Source organism: Dendropsophus ebraccatus, chromosome 11, assembly GCF_027789765.1.
Source record: "Dendropsophus ebraccatus isolate aDenEbr1 chromosome 11, aDenEbr1.pat, whole genome shotgun sequence".
Classification (NCBI taxonomy): Eukaryota; Metazoa; Chordata; class Amphibia; order Anura; family Hylidae; genus Dendropsophus; species Dendropsophus ebraccatus.
Window position 1 is genome coordinate 26855475 of NC_091464.1, and position 22693 is coordinate 26878167.

Genomic DNA, 22693 nt, shown 5'->3' on the forward strand with positions numbered 1-22693 from the left:
TTCGGCGCCCACACTACACAGTGAATGACGCACTGTGTAGTGGTGGCAGCTCAGATCCACATGTAGTGTGGGTAGCTAATAGCTGATCAGCACTGGTGCAGGGTGATGGCATAGCCCAGACGTGTCAAACTAAGGCCCTCCAGCTGATTTAAAATTACAAGTCCCATCATGCCTGGACAGCTAACGCTAAAGCTTTGGCTGTCCAGGCATAATGGGACTTGTAGTTTTTTAACAGGTTACATGAACCACTGGAAACCATTGTAATGACCAGGTGTTACAAACACCATTGACTTGATAGAGACCTGGCTTCCGATTGCGATAATCAGGCACTCAGGCACTAAACACTGACTAAAGGCCCTATTACACCAAGCGATTATCGGGCGAATTTGGTGGATTATCGGCACTTGGTGTAATAGCTCCTGTTAAAAGACAACGATCAGCCGGCTGATCCTTGTCATTCGACATGTTGAAAGATTTTTGAACGATAACGACGGTCTGCTGCTGGCCATCGCTCTGTGTAATAGGAGTGGCGGCAGCAGACCGCTGCTGTCTCCTATGGGCTACTAGTGCGTCTGGGGAGCCCCTCTCACAGCTCCCCCCCCCCCCCTCCGCTCTTGTAATAGCGCCGGCAGCAAGCGGGGAACAAGGAGAAAGTAGGACCTGTAAACCTGACCCACAATACCATAGACCTTTTGGTTTTCTTCCTACTTTAAGTATTTTTACCAGGCCAGATAGCTGGCTGATACAAGTGGCAATTGACTATGTACAAGTCTTCGGGAAGGCCAATGGATAGTGAGATCACCGGGATAATCCCCCCCACAGACACACACACAGACCATGTATAAGCTTTCTGGCTCTTCCCCCGGTGTTTTATCTGGTATATTGTGAACCCCATTAGGGCTGATGTGGATACTTACAGTCTGTGCACAATCCTGCTTTATATGTGGCGGCACAGTATATACATAATGGGCTGCACCAAGCTTAATAGTAATGTGCTGTGAATTACATTAATGGCAGAACACACACAGCTAGGCAGGAACATGTACACAATGCGTTGACCTTGCTTTTACAGGTTAATATTTTATATTATAGGAGCTGCTGTGGGTGGGCACGCTCTATGAATTATGTGAAGGCTGATGGGAGACTTTACGATATGTGTTGGCTTAATAAAAGGCATAAAACGTCATTGTGGAGAATCCCTTGAATTCTCATCAGCCATACAGGAAAATGAAGCAATAAGACATAAGGAATTGACCATTTTCTTACTCTGGGGGAATCCTCTTCTAGCGGAGCTTTATCTCTAGGTAAATATTTTTTTTAGCTTTTTCAGTTTTGATCCAGATTTTTAATTTTCCTATATTTAGATAACTTTGGAAAATTTTAATTTGTTTCGTGCTGCAGTAAAGTATAAAGTAAAGAGCAAAGTAAAGTAGTGGTATACTAATACTAAAATATAGCATTGCTTATTCTGCACAGTCAAGACTGTAAATTTTAAAAATATACATGGAATAAAAAGCTAATAAAAAGTCATATCTACCCCACAATCTTACCAACACAAGTTGCTGGTCGTCCACTCCAGGACTTGCTATCCATGCAGGTGGCGATTCTGTCCCCCTTCAGCTGGTACCCTGGTGAGCAATAATATTCACATCTGGAGTTGAAGTACGCACCATCTGTGCATTTGAATCCTCCGTTTACTGGCATGGTGAGAGTAGGACATCTTTTCTCTGTACAACAGGAAAAGTAATTTAAAGTAAATAGTAGTAGTTAAAGGGGTATGCTGGCAAAATCTTTTCCTTTCAAATCAACTGGTTTCAGAAAGTTATATAGATTTGTAGTTCTTCTATAAAAAAAAAAAAATCTTAAGTCTTCCAATACTTATCATCTGCTGTATGTCCTGCAGAAAGTGGTGTATTCTTTTTAGTCTGACACAGTGCTCTTTGCTGCCACCCCTATCCAAGATAGGAACTCTCCAGAGCAGAAGAGGTTTTCTATGGGGATTTGCTACTGCTCTGGAAAGTTCCTGTCTCAGACAGAGACAACAGCTGGAGGGCATTACATTGCATATATGCCTGTCTCTGGTTGTTGAGGTGGGGATGGATTTGCAATCCCTACCTTTGGTTTTTACTTTCTGTATGCAGAATGTCTTTAGTCTGCATTTCTACTAAAGAATATTAGATTTTATAAATATCTGGATGTGCATAATTCTATCTTAGACTTTTTTCTTTTTAAACATCAGAGTCCCATTTTCAAGATCCCAGGGGATCCAAGCGCTCAATTTCCCCCATGACTTAGCCACTATCCCCGATCCTGTGGTCAACAGGGGAGTCAACTGGAGGAAACCTTGACATAGGACAGTATACAGAGTGAAAATATTAAGTGCATTATTACGCCTCTGTGGCATGTATAGATTTAAAAAATTGATGGCGTTGTCCCATGCACTTAAATGGGACAATCTTCAACACTTTGAAACTGATGTGAACAATGACAACTCAACAGCACATTCACAAGCACATAGACTCCTGATACTAATATTGATGGCCTATCCTAAGCAAAGGCCATACATTATCTCAGGAAAAAAAGGCCTTAGGACTGCAAGCCCTTGCATTAAAACAATAATGCAGCTCATACTTACCCCTCTCCCCCTTGCAACCCCACAGCTCTCTATGTCACATCTCCCGGTCTCGGCTGTGCTCCCATTCTGACACCTTATGATGTTAGTACATGTTATATTATTTTGTGAGCAAGAAACAGGACATCATTGCAAGCAGCCAGAATGGTTGCGCACCAGGAACAGTGGGAACTGTGGAGGAGTGAGGAGGGTAAGTATAGGTTCCATTATTGTTTTCATGTAAATGGAGACCTTAAGGGAAGTTTTCCATTTTCCCAGAACCCCCTTAAAAAAATGCACAATCCCTTTAGCAGCTTTAGGCCCAAAAAAGCAAATCACAGATACTTACGCTTACATATAGACTTGCTGGACCAGCGTTTATCTGATTGGCAAATAACCTGAGAGGCTCCACTTATCTCGTAGCCTTTCTGACAGTAGATGCTGCACCTTGTCCCTTTCACAGTTTTGTAGTAAGATCGGGAAGGACTGGTGCAAGTGACATGTCCATTTTTCATTTTTATAGGCGAGCACCATGGGGTATCTGCCAGAAATACAAAAAAAATAGTCATTTATATAGACACTGAACTTAAAGGGGTTTTCTGGAAAGATATAAAAAAAAAAAAAAAAATTAATGGGTCATATAGTGTAAAACAAAAAATAAGGATTACTCACCCTCACACTTTGGTTCCAACAGATCTCCACTTCCTGCTTTCTGGTCTCCACTAACAGGATATGGCTGCAACTTCCTGTGTGTTAATTTTGATTTTGTGTATATATATATATATATATATATATATATATATATATATATATAAAATTTTAAACCTAGCCTGATGCTTTTTAAGAAATGTTTTCATCTAGTCACATGACTATCCCTGGTAGTAGATAATCTTTCTGTTGCCTTCTATAATTTTGGACACATTTTTCTTTCAGAATAGCGTTTTGGTTTATAATAAAATCATTACACAGGGGTCACATACATATAAGAACAATGAGTTAACTGCAGCAACAAATCATATTACTAATTTAGACAAGTCTTACTAAAACTGCAGGTATTCACAAGTTATTACTTCCACTACATATCCCAAAAGACACATCCCTTTTCACTTTTAAAGGGGTATTTAAAGGGAAACTCTGTTAATTTAACATTTTTTACTGTAGAACTGTATAGAAAACAATAATCATCCTATTCTGACCTCACTATGCTTCCCCAAGGGTCCTCCTGTGGTGTCTTCGGACTTGTCTAAGCAATGAACGCCTGCTCAACCAATCACTGGGCATTAAGATTTTGGCTCAGAAGTCTAAGGTCCCTTTCACATGTCTGTTTGCGGTCAGGTCCTCGACTGACCACAAACCCGTCAAGTGTAGTGATGTCCCTTAAAGGGACATTTGCAGCACCCAGGAGGTCAACAGGTGCTGCAAATGATGATGGCTTTGGGGCCCAGTGTACTGCAGGAGTAGGCCATTGGGCCCCCTGAGGTGGTGGACCCTGTAGCAGCTGCTATCACTGCTACAGCAGTAGTTACACCCCTGTACACACCCATAGGTGTTATGGGTCCGCGTCGGGAATGTGATCCATAAAAAAAAGCGGCCATTTATTTTTCTGTGTTATTACAGTAGAGTGCTCCTACAAATCGGAGCCATTATAAGGCTACATGAGTCCTTGTAGTCACAGCTTCCCTGCCCTATTACTGCATCTCATGACTAGTGCTATGATTTCTTTAGTACTTTAATGACTGTATGTGTAAGACATGCAGTAAGATTTCCATGTGCCTTTCCTCATCATATCTCTGTTATACATGAGACGGGATCCCAGTAATTGCTCACAGACATAGATTACAGCTTATCGAAACGTAATGATGCCTAATTTATTTGCTTAAATTCTGAGGAGTTATTTTACGTGATAAATTACTTTAAGTGCTACTTTTGATCATAAAGCGATAAGCCAGTGATCAAAGAGACTCAATGATGGTTAGAGAGTTTGCCAAATTGTCTCATCTCTGCAGGCAACCAATAAATCCTGTGTGATGCACATCTGGAACGCAGGGAATATGTGGGGTATTAAGAGAAACGCAATGTGCTCGGCTACGAGACAAAGGCAAGACTCATGAAACCAGTAAGCAGTAAAATGCTATGTGTCATCAGCTTTAAGGGTCCTGTTACACGGAGCGATAACTAGCCGAATTGGGCTTATTTGGCCGACAATCGCTCTGTGTAATAGAAACAATGATCAGCTGATCGTTTCTTTAGGTTCAGATATTAAGTCATCCGGCATACGTGACGGCTGATGATTGTATTATAGAATAATAAAGTAGTAGCTCTCGTTTCCAGTTTATGATCGGGCCGTCTAATAGGACCCTAAGCCTTCTCTCCGAGCACTCTACATCTCCAGACATAGCAGATATATGTTTTCTGAGAATCCTCCGGTGGGCCCCCAGCTTTAGAACCTTCACTAACACTGAATGACAGATCATTTCTCACTGGTTCTTCATCGGTGGGACCCCAGGATCATTTCCTCTGGTGGGCCCCAGATACCCCAGTCCAATACTGTGTGTAGTCCTCGCTCTCCATTTCAGTGCTACTCCAAGATGTTTCTCTAAGCCTGGATATGTTTCTCCAGGTTGTCTGGGGAATGGACATGGTTCCACTGAACCTTACTAGCTGTTTCTAAAGCTGTCATCTGCCCGAGTCTGGTGCAGGCTCATTGTGGTACACTTCAACAGTCAGGTTTGCCTAACAATTTAAGAACCATCTTGTTTTGACACTGCAACCAGTCACAGCTCAGAGCTTGTGAAGATATGAAAGCTAAGTCGTGGGGAAAAACAAATCCTTTTGGTTTCCAGCAGATAAACCTGGGCCCATTTCCTAAAAATAACATAAAAACACACACTTACACTCATCCCCTAAAACTTTTATTTATTGGGTTTTTCTTTAAGAATTTAAAGGAGTAGTCAGATATCCGGTAAACCAAATGCTGCAGAAGCACATAGCCTTGCTCACCTGTCTGCCCCAGTTCTGAAACTACCAAACTTTCCAGGGGCGTAACTAGAAATGGCTGGGCCCTATAGCAAACTCTCCTCTGGTGCGCCCTCGTTTGCTCCTTTGGGTCCAGACTCAGTGACAGCCTGCTCAGCCAACCACTGGCTGTGGCGGGACAGCGCAGTTATTGGCTGAGTGGGCTGGGCCCGGTGAAGCAGACGCGAACGTAAGTGAGGAACAGGGACAGGTAAGTATGGTGTTTTTATTATTTTTACCGACATGGCATGGAGGTAGTTAAAGAAAGCTGCCACTACATTAAACTCTGCTGAGAGATTGCAGGGCTATAGACTCTAATGGTAAAGAGTATCACAGTGGATTCGCTGCAATAAGCAACCCTTAGAAACATTTTTAATATACAGTAAGACCCGCTGATCATTACTTTCTATCTATCTATCTATAAATCTCTATATACACCCTTTGGCTGTGTTCACACTACGTATATTTCAGTCAGTATTGTGGTCCTCATATCGCAACCAAAACCAGGAGTGGATTGAAAACACAGAAAGTCTTTGTTCATACAATGTTGAAATTGAGTGGATGGCTGCCATATAAAAGTAAATAACGGCCATTATTTCAATACAACAGCCGTTGTTTTAAAATACCAGCAAATATTTGCCATTAAATGACGGCCATCCACTCAATTTCAACATTGTGTGAACAGATCCTTTCTGTGTATTCAATCCACTCCTGGTTTTGGTTGCAATATGAGGACCACAATACTGACTAAAAATATATACGTAGTGTGAACGCAGCCTTGAAGTTTATTCATTTATTAACTACTATATTTACTTATCATTCTGTAAATCCATCTATTCTTCTATAGTTTCATCTTTGTGGTAAGAATCACAGACAGTATGTTTTTTTATCTCAGTCTTTTCCAGCCTAAAGAAATAAAGAACTCTTTTCTTTGTTATATCCCTGAGGATTAGATGTCATATGCAATGTTCTTGTTAATGTCTACAGGGGATACATGTGTAGCAGAAATGGTTCTGCAATTTATTCTTTTATTTAAAAGTTGGAAAATTCTGGAAATGGGAATAGAAAACAGAACTAAACGTCCCAGCAGGTAGATTGTGTTATCCATCCTAGCACAGAGGATGCTCATTTCTTGCCTGGGATATGTAGGACATTTTCCTGTTCACTTCACAATTTCCTTCCATCTCGGTCAGTTTCTAACGTTACGTAATTATCAAATCCAGAATACAGCCCCGGGCTATGCAAATAGGAAATGTATATGTATCCATCCCGGCTTCACATTCCCTGCAGGATGGGGGCAATGTTATTACATTACGTTGTGCTCCTGTTGGCTTCCACTAGGCACCACAGTTTGCTGTGAACATAATGCAGCTTCAGATTGGATAGACTGCAGACAGATGAGGGGCAATATGTTAAAACATGTTACATCACTTTACCATTTATGCCCAATGGAGCCATGGTCTTTATGCCATAAAATGTTACTTTAAATTCCCATCAGAATTAGGTGATGATGGACACACACAATGGGACAGGAGCCATTATCTAGGACTTGACCCCTGTTACAGGGAGCTGGGCATGCATGTCAATGACTCTCTTCACTGAAATATATGGAGTTAGATGCAGACTTCTTAGACTTTAATGGAGACAGTGTGGGATTGGTCCACCGGAGGATTGGAGAATCCTCCGGTGGACCCCCAGCTTTAGAACCTGCACAAACACTGACTGACATGTTGTTTCTCACTAGTTCTTCATTGGTGGGCCCCCAGGATCTTTAACTCAGGTGGGCCCCAGATACCCCAGTCCGACACTTAATGGAGAGATCAATACACATGCATGGCCACCTTGCATGGAACACTCATGGAGTTTGGGTAGTGGAGGCCTCCTAAATCCAATATGCCATAATAATAATAATAATAATAATAATAATAATAATAAAAATAGCGCCTACAGATTCCGCAGCGCTTACCCTGTACCCTTGTACCATGTAACCTTCAAATTATATAGACTTGGATTTGATTAGTGGTAAATGTTTCAGAAGGTTTGTCAGAGTTTTTGTCAGTTTACAACTAAGTGACCAATAACTCACATGGGTCTAGTTTTATCTTTTAAATATGAAAAGTTGAACTGCATAGATATATGTGTTATTTCAAGCCAGAAACTGACCTATGAAAGGCACCATGGGTCTCATTAACCGAACAGCTATCAGCTAACAGTTTCAGCGGTTTAAAATGTGGCTTGAGATTCACTTTAAAGGGAACCCGTCGCCATGAAAATACTTCCTAAGCTATCAGCATCATGTTTTAGAGCAGAAGGAGCTGAGCAGATTGATATATATTTTCATGAGAAAAGATTCAGTAGAACTTTATTAGTTGTAGTTGTTTAGTAGTAATTTATTGATAGAAATCTCTGATGTTTCTATGCTAAAGAGTCCAGTCCATTGAGTGACACCGCCCACTGGACTCTTTAACACAGAATGATCAAGGATTTCTATCAACATGTTACAAGTTATACAGAATCTTTTCCCAGAAAGTTATATATCAATCTGCTCAGCTCTTCCAGCTCTATAACATGATGGAATAGATTAGATATCATTGTCTTGGTGACAGGTTCCCTTTAAGTATGGCTATGCAGGAGATCTGTTGCTTTATATAAAAATAAGTGTGCTCTCAAAACTATAAGGTATTTTAAGAAATGAATAACATTGACTTTTGGAACTTAAAACAACATAATTATTAGAGGTGGAGTTTCACTTTAACTATTGGAGCTGATACTGTATGTGATTGGATGATGCTTGTTTTCCCATGGATTCGGCGAGGCAACATAAGAAAATAATGATGGCATTCCTGCAAAGTAACATTTTTTAAAGATTTAGATTTACATTTAGATTCTACTTTAGCCAATTGTTGTGAGTACATTCTTGAGAAAAACCACCAGGAAAGATTTTTAAAAACATAAATACCTGAAAAAAAAGACCCAAAAAAGACCATGAATGAACGACATGTAAATCCTCATCATTGTAAGAAGTGTACGCAATTCTAAGTGAAGCAGAAAGTTTGTTTTAGCAAGCAGTATAAGCGAAGCATTCACCTCCATAGCGGTATCTAGAGCGAGAATAAGCAGCATCCTCATCATCTTCTAGTGGTGAATATCCCGACCCTAAAAGTAAAAAAAAATGTTGAAAGCATTCATGCCATTGGGATTATTGCATGTATGAGGGGCTGATAGTAAGTGCAGTAATGTTATAGTATAGTATACAGTTTAGTGGTCCTTCCGTTTATTCCTTATATTCAGTGATCTGCAAAAAACAAGGCCATGTTCACACACTGTTGAAATTGAGTGGATGGCTGCCATTTATTGGTAAATAACACCTGCTATTTCAAAACAATGGACGTTGTTTTAAAATAACAGCAATTATTTACCATTAAATGGCGTCCATCCACTTAATTTCAGCAGTATGTGAACATGGCCTGTGTTTTCAATCCACTCCTGGTTTTGGTTGCAAAATACTGAGCAAAAGTACTGTGTGGGAGCATGGCCTAAGGGTGGGTTCACACTACGGATAACCCACCGGGGATTCTGTCGCTCCCCCCTGCTCGCATCTCCACCCATGCATGTGAATTCTTTGAGTGGACAGCGGAATTTGCCCAACCATTAAATGGAGTCTATGGCACAGACGGAGATGAGCAAGGGTGGGAACAGGGGCGAGAGATGGAATCCGCAAGGGGTTATCTGCCCAGATTCTGTAGTGTGAACCAGTATGTAAAGTGCATGGGCCAGGTAATTGCTAGGCCAGGTGCCTTGCACCTGCCTGATGAATTCAGTTACTGCCCACCAGTCTTTATGTGTAAGGGTATGTTCACACTGAGGAATCAGCGAGGAGTTTGAACTGCAATCCATGCCTAATTTCCCATTGGATGACACTTGAAATTCCACCCATAAAATATGTACAATGTTTTGCCTTTCAGCACTGTTCTTCTCCCTGCCACTCCTCCCAGGATGCCGGGAAAAGCTGGATCCAATCCTGGGAAACTTCTCCCAGTTTCCCAAGATTGGACCCAGCTTTTCCTCGGCACCCAGGGTGGAGCAACGCTTAAAGGCCTGCGGCTTGATGAGTGGAGCGCAACTCAAACAAAGCTCTTCGATTCGTTTAGAAAAGTGATTCGCTCATCTCTATTCAGAATAAAATATTATATATCTAGTCTAGGATTTACAGGATAGAGGATAACAAGCTGACATCCGGTTGAGTTTGAAATCTCTTCCTACTTTTTTTTATTAGTCAGTCTATGAACAGACCGCATACTCTATAGATCGTATATGGCTGCTGTGCTTTATCCTCAACTCTCCCTGTCGTTCAGTAGGACTAGTTCCTTTATTAATCATATAGTTGTCAAAGGCTGAAAATATAGTTCATGTCTATTTTATTAAAAGAAGTGGAACTGTGCAATGAGGCTGCGTATAATAGCTTAGTCCATTATATTTAGCACAATCATGGCAGCATTGTAAGTGTTGTATAAAGCTGGATGTACTGAATGTTATTTCAAGCTTTTAAAGCAGAATCAGTCTGTAGCCTGCTTGGTTACAGTACAGACAGCTTAGTGGTTTTTTCCGTTTACCTGTAAACAAAAACATAAAAAAATAGTTATCAAACCTGACAAAAAAAATGCAAATAGTAGTGGTTACGTGTATTCTACATTCTGCTTGCTGGTGGTTTAGCTTTTCATGGTTAGCAAGCATTCATCAATATTCACTAGTTAAGTATGTGAACCCGACATAGAGGTACATATACATTGTCGTATGCAAATAGTTAAAGAAGCTGAACAGAATGATGTATCACTTACATCATTCTGTGCAGCTAATTCGAAGCTACCCTCCTGAATAACATGGACAGTAACTAGTCCTCTTTGTTATGTTCATGTCCTCAGTAGTCCTGGATGTTCATGAGCACCAGCACACTCTGCCTACGGGCTGCTGATCGGCAATTATCTATCTATGCTGTCTATAGACAATAAATTAGCAGCTGGAGGGTGGGGGGAATGGCACAGCACAAAGCCCATTCTCTTGCAATACACTGTTCTGTTCAGAATTTCTGTCAATAAGGCAGCATAAACCTAATGACAGATTCTCTTTAAAAAGGTTATCCAACTAAGAGCTGAAAAAAATAAAATGCTGGCTGGTCCTACCAAGTCCCCCTAAATATTTTGAGCCATCTCCTGTCTTTCTAGCTGCTGCCATTCCTAAGTTATACGTTTTCTAAAAGCTGATCTATACCCAAGATGGTGCTGGCCAGAAAACTACATTTCCCATCATGCATCTCCCTGATTGGTCCATTTGCGTACTTGCCCCCTTAGCTTTCTTTCCTGCCCATAGATGTCATTACTATTGCACAGTAAACACAGGACTTTTTTTTTTTCACTGATTTTGCATCACATTACCCCAATACTATCTAATGATGTAGCAGAGCTGACACACCATGGTGTAGCTATGTGCTGCATAACGGGCATCTGTTTACAGCAGGGGTGGGGAACCTCCGGCCCGCGGGCCGCATCCGGCCCCTGAGACCTCCCGATGCGGCCCGCGGCTCCCCTGTGACACGCGCTGCTTTGGAGGAGGAAGGAGCCGGCGCACACAGCATCCTCTGTGACAGCTGCCGTGCTGTCTGTGTCGGCTCCTTCCTCCTCCAAAGCGGCGCGTGTCTTCAGTCTCCTGCGGGCCGCGCGCGATGACGTCATTTCATCGCGCGCCGCCTGCAGGAGAAGACCGGCACAGAGGACCTGGGAGAGAAGAGGACCTGGACAGCGTGGGAACGGAGGAAAGGTGAGAGGGATGTTTATTTTTTTTATTTGGGGGTTAAATAGGCTACCAGGGACATGACTGATGGGGGGGGGATAACTAGGCTACCAGGGACATGACTGATGGGGGGGGATAACTAGGCTACCAGGGACATGCCTGATGGGGGGGGATAACTAGGCTACCAGGGACATGACTGATGGGGGGGGATAACTAGGCTACCAGGGACATGACTGATGGGGGGGGGATAACTAGGCTACCAGGGACATGACTGATGGGGGGGGGGGATAACTAGGCTACCAGGGACATGACTGATGGGGGTTAACTAGTCCACCAGGGACATGAGTGATGGGGGGGGGGGATAACTAGGCTACTAGGGACAAGACTGTTGGGGGTTAACTGGTCCACCAGGGACATGACTGTTGGGTGTTTACTGGTCCACCAGGCATATGACTGTTGGGGGTTAACTGGTCCACCAGGGACATGACTGTTGGGGGGGGGGGATAACTAGGCCACCAGGGACAAGACTGTTGGGGGTTAACTGGTCCACCAGGGACATGACTATTGGGGGTTAACTGGTCCACCAGGGACATGACTGTTGTGTGTTTACTGGTCCACCAGGCATATGACTGTTGGGGGTTAACTGGTCCACCAGGGACATGACTGTTGGGGGTTAACTAGGCTACCAGGGACATGACTGTTGGGGGTTAACTAGGCTACCAGGGACATGACTGTTGGGGGTTAACTAGGCTACCAGGGACATGACTGTTGGGGGTTAACTAGGCCACCAGGGACATGACTGTTGGGGGTTAACTAGGCCACCAGGGACATGACTAATGGGGGTTAACTAGACCACCAGGGACAGACCTGATGGGGGGTTAACTAGGCTACCAGGGGCATGCCTGATGGGGGTTAAATAGGCTACCAGGGACATGACTGATGGGGGGGGATAACTAGGCTACCAGGGGCATGCCTGATGGGGGGTTAACTAGGCTACCAGGGACATGACTGAGGGATTAACTAGGCTACCAGGGACATGACTGATGTGGGTTAACTAGGCTATCAGGGATATGCCTGATGGGGGTTAAATAGGCCACCAGGGACATGCCTGATGAGGGTTAACTAGGCTACCAGGGACATGCCTGATGGGGGTTAACTAGGCCACCAGGGACATGCCTGATGGGGGAAACTAGGCCACCAGGGACATGGCTGGGGGGGTTAACTAGGCTACCAGGGACATGACTGATGGGGGTTAACTAGGCTACCAGGGACATGCCTGATGGGGGTTAACTAGGCTACCAGGGACATGCCTGATGGGGGTTAACTAGGTTACCAGGGACATGCCTGATGGGGGTTAACTAGGCTACCAGGGACATGGCTGGGGGGGTTAACTAGGCTACCAGGGACATGGCTGGGGGTTAACTACAATAGCAGGGGCACTAGGCGAACAATACCTTGCCTTGCCCTGGGTGCTGCAAACCCCCGCTACTAACTGCCGCGCACGGTATGCGGCCCTCGAATGATTTTATTAATGCCCGACCGGCCCTCGACATGGAAAAGGTTCCCCACCCCTGGTTTACAGGGTGTAGTGTAGGTTTAGATCTCTGCTTGACTGTGAATGAATACAATTTAGTTCCATCCAGACTCCAAGAACATCCATAACACTTATAATGTACAGAACTGTGACACAAAGACAGGTACACATCCCTGCATTCACTGACAGCAAGCAGATACAGAACTATAACTTTTCATAGTACAGAGACCTAGGCTAAGGGACACATGTAAGCCTATGAAAGCAGCACAGGTGCATGGAAAGGATGCAGACAATGTCTCCTGGGGGTCGGGTTACCAAGTCAATAGACAGCTAACCCGATCCGCAGAGATGAGATCACATATCCAGTGTCTACAAAGGGAAGGGGAAAAGGGAGCAGTGTGTTGTCAGAGAGGACACAGAGAAGATGAATTTAGACATCCAGAGCAGGTAAATGTGGGAAAAAACAGGAAAAGGTGCCAGATAGGTTATACATGTATATTAGATGTAGGGGGATATTGGGAAGGGGTATTGTTTAGAATATTGTTTTTGTCATCCAGACAATCCCTTTAAGTTCCGTGCAGTGCCACTGCACAATGTGATCAGTGAGCTGTCTATATAATGCTTAGAACGCTCAGAACAAGAGACACCCTTTGTAACTGCGTTCCTAACTAGCTAACAGAAGGGCCCTACGATCACCACCAATAGATCCCCTTCATATTCAGCTCATTTTTTAACACTTCTCTTAAAATCTTCCTAATTTCTTAGGCTGTGGTACACTCTAGGTGTGGCCTTCATATTGACACAACATAACACTATTATTTGCACACTACGTGGCATTGTTATATGAATACAATATGGAACTGTGCATTATGTGAATAGTATATGGTACTGTTATTTAAAAGGGTACAGTATGTATTGTAGGGGTATTGGAAGTTCCATAAACAATGAATGTTAATAAGGGAAACATGGAATAACCCTTTAAGCACAGTCTGATGATTATTGTTTCTAACTGCTTACAAATCATATTAAAATAAAATGTAAAAACATTTGAAATGGTGGCTCTGTGTCTTTACTCCTCTATACTGTATACAGACGACACAAACCACACAATTACAGAGTCTGCAGAATTTCAAATGCAAACGGAAGCGAGAGGCCAGAGATTACAGATTGCACTGGAAGGATAGTAATTCAGACACCATGGTAGAACTGGGTTATATGAACATTTGTGCTAGATGCTGCCATTATCTTCATAGGACTCAGCTGTCTGAAAACATACTTACAGGGCGTCACCAGCAACCGGTTTATATGCCTGGCAATACTGTCATTCCTCACAGTATGTATACCCAAAATAGACATGTGTAGGATGCTTCTTGGGGAGTAAATTTACATGAGAATTTATGGTGATAAATTAAGCTATTCATGATTTCTTCATTTTCCCACAATGTTAGAAGTCGGAAATATGAAAAATATGAAGGGCTTTGCTAGCAAAATTGTATTGAATTTGCATCCTGATACATTAGAATCCTTATGTCATGTTAGATAGGGATCACGGCAACCTGGACAACAGTCCCTACACTGGAGGAGGAAAAGAAAAGTCAGACAGGTTGGGTCAACCTCAAATGGGCATATATGAGCAAAAACACTAAGATAGGGGAAAAAGCAGATAACACACCGACAGGTCAAAAGAAAAAGATAGAGAAAACAGGTCAGGCAGGCTAGTCTAAACCAATTAATTAATAATAAAATTACACTAGACTATACTATACAAAGACCCTTCCCCATACAGTGCCCATATAAGTAGGTAGCAGGTCTAAACTGGCTCTGCAAACCATATAAATGATTACAGTCACATTCACAGGAAACGTCTTCTTGGAGTGAATCACAGATGACTTCTTCTTTGATTGGAGGCTCCCTCTGTGCCCTCATATAGCATTAGGCCCCTCTTTGCATCCCCTATATAGTATTAGGCCCCACCCTGTGCCCTCCTATAGTATTAGGTTCCCTCTTTTCCCTCATATAGTAGTTAGGCCCCTATGTACCTCCGTATAGTAGTGGAGCACCAATATAGTAACTTGGCCCATATAGTCATTTGTGGCATATTGTAAATAACCCCTCTGTACCCCTATATAGTATTAGGTCCACTCTGTAACCCACCCAAAAAATAGTTAGGCACCCTCTATGCCTCCATATAATATTTTTGCCCTTTCTGTGCCTCCACATAGTATTATGGTATGGTGGTAGAAGACGGCACTCTGTAACGGTGATCTACCTGATGTGTTCCGGGATTAACTCCTCCACATAGTATTAGGCACGCTTTGCGCAGTCCCCATATGGTATTCAGCCCCTCTGTGCAGCCCCTATTTAATATTAGGCTCACATCTGTGCCTCCATGTAGCATTTGTTCTCTCTACGCAGCCCTTCTATGAAGTCCCTGTATAAGGCCCCCTTTGTGTGGCCCTTATTTAGTATTAGGTGTAGCCCTTGTATAGTACTAGGCCCCTTCTGTACAATCTCCATATAGCCCCCATATCGTATTAGGTTAACCTCTGTGCTTCCTTGACATAAAAAAAAACAAACCTCATGTTTCACACCGCTCCACCGCTGCTCCTCTCCTAGCCTACACTCTTTCTACTGTTCCGGTTCCAGCAGCATTTTACAGAGGTCCCCAGGAGTCTGTCAGCATTGCTCATGCAATAGCTATTTTAAATGGTACACTCACCCAGGAGTTAGTCCTTTTAGGTTTACAATAGCATGCAGATTTGTGACATGATTGTTGGCTCTTATGCAATTTTTGCCATGTCTTTTTATGCTAAGAGAATAATAGCGAAATCAGTGCAAATGAACTGTAATGTTCAGTCATCTGCACTATAATTATATCCAGTCTGAAAGTCCTGGGTGGCTCTTTTAGAGATCATAACATTTGCAGGTCTGGAAATAATTAAATATAAGAACACTTTGTTTCACATTAAAGAGATAAAACTGTAGATTTATTATTAATATCCCAGGGACGAGATCTGGGGCTGTGCATATTTTTTCATGTTTAAACATTAGGGGGGTCATGACTAATATCTCTAATATTTCAGACTTGGAAAATAGCAGCAGCACAATGCTAAATCTAGAGCAGGGATGGGGAACCTTTGCCCCTCCAGCTGTTACAAAGCTACAATTCCCATCATGCCTAGACAGATGAAGCTTTACCTTTGGCTGTCCAGCCATGGTGGGAATTATAGTTTTACAACAGCTGGAGGGCCGATGGTTCCCTATCCCTGATCTAGTACATATAAAATGCTTTTGCTTTAGGACAATAGAACCTGTCGATATGTCCCTGTAGCTGCCCAGCTCCCTTTTCCAACACCATTGTTCCTATTCTTATAGGTGCCACCATTTTGGAGCAATTTATTCATAAATAAAATTTTAAAATTATTACCATCGGTGCACAAGGGGTGTCCCCCGCCCCTTAGTTTACCATTCTGCCCACCAGCTCTGACTTATGCATATTTGGCTCTTTCTGGTGCATGTGCATTAACAGCGTCTATACAGCATGGTTGCTTGATGAATACCTGAGTATGTAAGGAGCCTTGTTGAACCTCAGAGCCGGCAGGCAGGAAGAATGATGCACTGAGGAACTGAGGAACGCTCCCAGTGCACCAAAGGGGGAAAGGGGGCGTGCGGAGCTGCAGGAGGGGCTCCTTGGATGATCTGTAGATCATTCAGGGAGCCCATTGGAGATAGTGGCAGTCTGCTGCTGCTGGTCTCTCTACACAGAGCGGCGGCAGCAGATCTTTCATATCCAGGTCGTTAGTCTCTCAAAATGTTGAAAGACACTGAAGGACAACGATTAGCCGACAAGGTCGTTTTATTACACAAAGCGATTATGGGCTGTAATGGCCGATAATTGGCTAAATAGGCCAATAATCGCTTTGTGTAATAGGGTCTTGAGCTACAGCTTTGCCATGTAAGGTACGTTCAGTCTATAGATCATGAGTGGTAGATGGGACACTCTTTGTAGATGGATGCCAGAGATCATCGGGGGGGGGGGGGGGGGGGGGGGACAATACTTCAGTAAATTCGTATAAGGACTCCACCTTTAGTCCTGATACGAGTCCTGATGTACATACATATTCTGTATATCTGTCAAATTTTCACAAATAACATTTTTGGAAAATGTATCAAACTTATCCAACACTTGCCCAATTTGCACATACAGTACGTCAGCCACAAAGAATGCAAAACTATATTATGGGAGCGTGACTTTTGAAAGTCTATTGTCAAGAAGATCTGCAGCTCCAAGCTTACTGACAGCGACAGACAGATACATGATAGAATAATTGCTAAACACCACAAAACTACAAGCCAAAGAATACCACAAAACTGACTCAGCAACTCTCAGACCAAAACTGTGCATCATGTCTTCCAGAGAGCTGGAATCTGTCACTGCTGAGGGTCAAACTTTCATTTACTACAAGACACTTTATTTGCAGTGGATGAAGAGCGAGGTGAGTCGCTGAGGGTGTGAAAGGCTTTCTGGGAACACCTCTTGCCACCCTCTATAGGAAAACAAACGTGTGCTTCTAAGAAATAGATTCATAGAAATTGTAAGCTGACGAATGTGAACGGGTAACTACTGATGTACTAAATCCTAACAAAATGACACTCTTTAGCATATATTTGGCCCATAGGAAACTATGGAATATTCCACTAACTATCGCTAACTAGTAGAAGACGTGTAGTGTCCCAGCACGAGTGAGCCACTAAGTCTTTATGCACCTGGGCAAAGTAACTCACTCAGGTTCTTACAGAAGGGCATGAAGGAGTCTGTATTGTGTGTTTTCCCCCTTTAGGTGTCACTCTTGTATTTATTGTATGTGTACTGTACTATGCACAGCTGAAGGTCTCATGGGTTAAATGTTTTGTGTCACCTGCTTCGTCTCTTTCTATCACAGGTGCAGTCTTCTTTTCCTCACTTTTTCTCCTATCTTGTCTATCCTTTCTTGCACAGCCTTACCAATCACAGGCTAGCTAAGGTAACCCTATAAAAAGGAGCTAGTTCCCTGTGGGAGGGTCTTCTAGTTGAGTCAGTGGAAAGAGACAGACACAGAGACCGGTTCTGCTGCAGTGAAGCCAGGGCCTGGCTCAGGCCAGGACCCTTGTCAGGGACCAAGATACTTTTCCTGCTGTTAACTACCGCTAGCATGCAGTGCTAGAACCCTAAGAAGGAAGTGATATCCTCTAAGGACAACCTTGTCCACACCAGGGATACCTTCAGCAACACACAGGGCAGTATACAGGTACTGGCCCCAATAGGACAAAGTAGAGTCAAAGCCTATGTATCCTATGGTAATGCATAACTATTCTGGGAAAACTTGGAAAGTCTGCTCAACCTCGTACTACCCTAGCAGGACGGGTAACCTATACGGGAAACTATAGGGCAAAAGGCGGTCAGATCCAAAGTATCTATACATGAGTACGGGTATCTTCTTCTGTTACTTCTATCCTTAACTACGCTATCCTGCCAGAGTACACTACTACATTGAACAGGGCCCTCAAAACACTCTTCTACTCCACTGTTACTTCACAAAGACTACTATAACTACCTCTTGCCTGCACCTCCACGCCAAAGTCTTCTTATTTTCCTGTATTGCACTGAAGATTTTAAGTAAATGGATGTTCTTCTGGTTAAGTCATTAAACTCTGGTCTATTCTTTATTGCACCTACACTCCAGGTTACACTTGGGCTATTCTCAACCTCGAGCACAGTGCCCGTTTGTCCAGGGGAACCCTGGACAAACGGGCACTGTGCTCGAGGTTGAGAGTACTGTCCACGGTCACTTGGGCACTTGTCATGGTGGCCAGGACTGGTGTTGTTCCAACACCAGTCCTGGCCACCATGACAAGTGCCCAAGTGACCCTTCACCCATGCAGTAGCCCCACCACTGCACAGCTACTCTGGCTCACGGCAGACATCTGTGCTACTTTTAATATAGGAATATTATTTTCGTCACTTTTACTCCCACTTTTACTCCATAACATTGGCCGTGCCAGTTTTTATCAGCGCCACCATGGTCATTACATAAAATGAAAAAGTAAAGAGGGAATTTTTAGCATTGTGCCAGTCGAAATTTTAAGTTCACAACAATTCTTTTATATAAACCTCCTCTGGCTCCTATCTGGGGAGCTTCATGCTGGGAACATGAAATACTTTGCAAGTAAATGTAGCTATTTATAGGCTCACATGCTCTGCCTATTTGAATACAAGTTTTAATGGACAGCATAAAAGCAAAGAGGCTTTCTGAATGCGGAATAGATTAGTCTCCCACAGGAAATGTCAAGCAATGGGAAAGAAGTCTGGAAAGCACACGTAACATTAGTCTATCTAGGTGAACGAGGGGAATATGGGCAATGCCTCTTCTTTCTTCCTCCTCACCCTCCTCATCACTAGGAACGCCCCCAGGCAGGATTTTTATTCATGGCTCGTCTAAGCTGAACATGTGTCGCTACAGCACAAGTGAATAGGAGAAATCCTGCCTGGGGGTGTTCCTAATGATGAGGAGGGTGGGGAGCAAACAAGAAGAGGTGTAGCAGACATGGGGCACAGACACTCTAGGCCACACCAGTTTGACACAGTGCTGCAGATTAAAAGATAATTTTTTCCTCTAACCAAGGCACCGAGCACATTTTAAAAGACAAGACTGGTAAGGATTTACTCTCATCATACAGATGGTACTAGCGGTTAGGTGGGTGGGTTGGTGGATACAGGGTCGCTTTAAGGTCTGAGATCTAGCAAAATATTCAAATGTTCTGTTGCACAAGAAATGGGCGATGAAATATCTATTGAAGGAATAAAAAATAATACCAACACTAAGAACCGACAGTGTATGATACAGCATACAAAATAACATCCAGGGGAATTGCAAGTATGGAACATTTCCTGCATCGTTCACCTTAAATAACACCTCAGATCTATAGAATAATTACTTTTTATTCCACTTGGAGATATATTGGTTAGGACTTCATCCAAATCTCATACACCTCAGATTGGCAAGAACCACGTCCAAACACTTTTCAACTTGCAATGTGTCAGCCTCACACTAAATATTACCATATTGCTTCGGAGAAGACAAACCATGTCCTCTGCCAGTTTTATAACAAGCTATCACCTACTACACCAATAAAACTTATTGTATAAACCAATTAAGAAGACAGGATGAATCTGGAACTCTATAATACAAATGTATCAGTAAGTAAGCTCACGTTTGACCTTCCTCTAAGGTTTTCATTTTTTACAGGCACAACATTCACCACAGCATGATCAAAGAATATAGAACTAGACACCAGGTGGCAAAGAATTCAACATCCATGATGTACAGCTCTCCCCGTGTCCCCGAATTGCTGTATCACAGACTCCGGGACCCCCACTTTCCCTCAAGTTACGATGACGTCACAGCTCGGTGGAGAATAGCCAACACAACTGATGGATTGCCCTATCAGCCAATCAGTGACTGCAGTGGGTGAGGCCATCAACTTTGTTGTCAAGTTCCAGCCGAAGGAGATCCAGGAGAGGAGTCTATTGGGGGTCTCGGAGCAGCAAACCAACCCTGCAGAAGCAAGAGAGAGAGAGAGAGAGAGAGAGAGAGAGAGAGAGAGAGAGAGAGGTAAGTGTTGATTATTTGTTATGTTTCCCTTGCCCCAGTTGATAAATTTTTAAAATACAGACCCTTCCCTTATATAAGGCGTTCTCAATACCATTCTCAAGCTTACATCCTGGACATTTCATATCTTATGGTATAAAGGATTTCTTGGTGGTCTCTCCCCTTAAAGCGTAACTGTCATTTCAGGGTCATTTTTCTGAAAACATTAAATATCAACAGTTCAAGCGATTTTAAGAAACTCTGTAATAGGTTTTATGTACTAAAAGAGTTTCCTTCTGTACTGAAAAAGCAATCTCCCAGCCTCCCCCCTCACATCAAATGAAGCAGGATTTCTGTCTCTATTATGTGGCTATGGAGAGGGGAGGGGCTGTTAGGAGTGACTGAGCACAGAGCAGTCCTGCACAGCACAACACCCTGCAATATTCTCTCAGTAAGTTCATAGATAAGCACTGACCTTTCTGACCCCAGAATCCTGCGGTTTAGGTGCCCAGAGAGTCTACAAACAGCTGACCTTCATGTCACCTCTTCCTGCTCCCTCGGCCCCTCCCCCCTTCATAGGCTTACAATGGAGAGAGCAGAGCCCGTCTTCACTGGCTTCTCTGTAATGAAGACGTGTTTGCCTGATAATGCACAGATAAGAAGTCAGGGGGGGAGGCTGGGAGATTGCTTCTTGAGCACAGAAGGAGGCTTTTTTGGCTGATAAAACCTATTACAGAGTTTCTTGAAATCGCTTATACTACTGATTTCTGCAATAAAAAAAAACATGACAGTTACGCTTTAAACATGCATGTTATTATTGGTAAACAATGCCATAGGAGGCAGGGATTAACAGTTGTAGTGCCCATATCTCTACCCATATCAGTGCCATAGACCCACCCCTCTGTGATTTCATCAACATCTAGGTCCTGCCCCCTCCACCACCATTGGAATGGGCCAACCGTAAGGCATAGGTCTCGCCTCCTCTGTGACAGCCGGATCAGAGGGGGCAGGGCCTAGGAATCTAGGTAGGCCCATTCCAATGGCTGCAAAGGGGGTGGGGCCTGTACATCAATGACGCTACAGAGGGGGTGGTGATATTGGGCACTATGGCCGGTAAGCCTCGCCACATACAGCACTGTCCCCCAACAATAACATGCATTTTGGAGGGGAGAGACCATCAAAAAATCCTTTATACAATAGGATATGAAATGCCCAGAATATAAGCTTAAGAATGGTGCTGAGAACTCTTTATATAGAAAGGAGGAGACAATATCACTTTAAATACGGTTCAGGGAAGAAACAGAGTGCTGCACCTCACACCTATGGCTGATACTAGTGCCCCTAGGCTAAATAAAAAACACATCAGAATTTTGTGTATGAATTGATCAAGCCATACTGCCCCATGTACCTCGTGCCGGTATCTGATACACATGGGTCCCTACACTAAGTCCACACCGTGCCAGTCAGTGGCCACCAACCCCGCAGGCGTGCACAGCCAGGGAACGGGGGCCATGGGACGGCCCTGCGACCCCCATGCCACAGGACCAGACCCAAAAACACCACACCAGAACCCGGCCAGCACCGCCGGCGGAGAAGGTCGCCCCCAAGCAGCACAAGTCTGGATAAGGTATTACTCTCACCATAGCTGCAGCAAACAGAATGGGAAAAAACAGGAGGGATTAAAACCATGTGCACTGACTGGCACGGTGTGGACTTAGTGTAGGGACCCATGTGTATCAGATACCGGCACGAGGTACATGGGGCAGTATGGCTTGATCAATTCATACACAAAATTCTGATGTGTTTTTTATTTAGCCAAGCGGCACTAGTATCAGCCATGGGTGTGATGTGCAGCACTCTGTTTCTTCCCTGAGCCTCACTTTAAATACCTTTTCCAACATTTCATTTGTCATATGAAGAGTTTATGATGAAAAATGAATTGTAATGGTAATTGACAATATATTGTTCAGATCTAGTATACTGTACATTGCATGGTCTTGCATACATATCAACGTGCTTGTTGAATTTTCTATTTAGTAGGTATTGATATGAAATTGTTCTCACTTTCCGGCTATGAGAACCCCCACTCCAATGGGAAGGGTTGTAGCTAAAGTAAAA

The 22693-nt window shown here is 43.3% G+C and overlaps 1 protein-coding gene across 1 annotated transcript in view; it reads right to left on the minus strand.

Annotated features, from left to right (window-relative positions):
* Positions 1-22693, minus strand: part of SRPX (sushi repeat containing protein X-linked) — a 67361-nt gene that overhangs the window by 26974 nt on the left and 17694 nt on the right. Inside the window, exons 2-4 of the mRNA XM_069944362.1 lie at positions 8714-8782; positions 2961-3152; positions 1551-1727 (exon numbers count right to left, since the gene is read on the minus strand). Coding sequence (XP_069800463.1) covers positions 1551-1727; positions 2961-3152; positions 8714-8782 — 438 coding nt within the window. The remainder of the gene's footprint in view (positions 1-1550; positions 1728-2960; positions 3153-8713; positions 8783-22693) is intronic.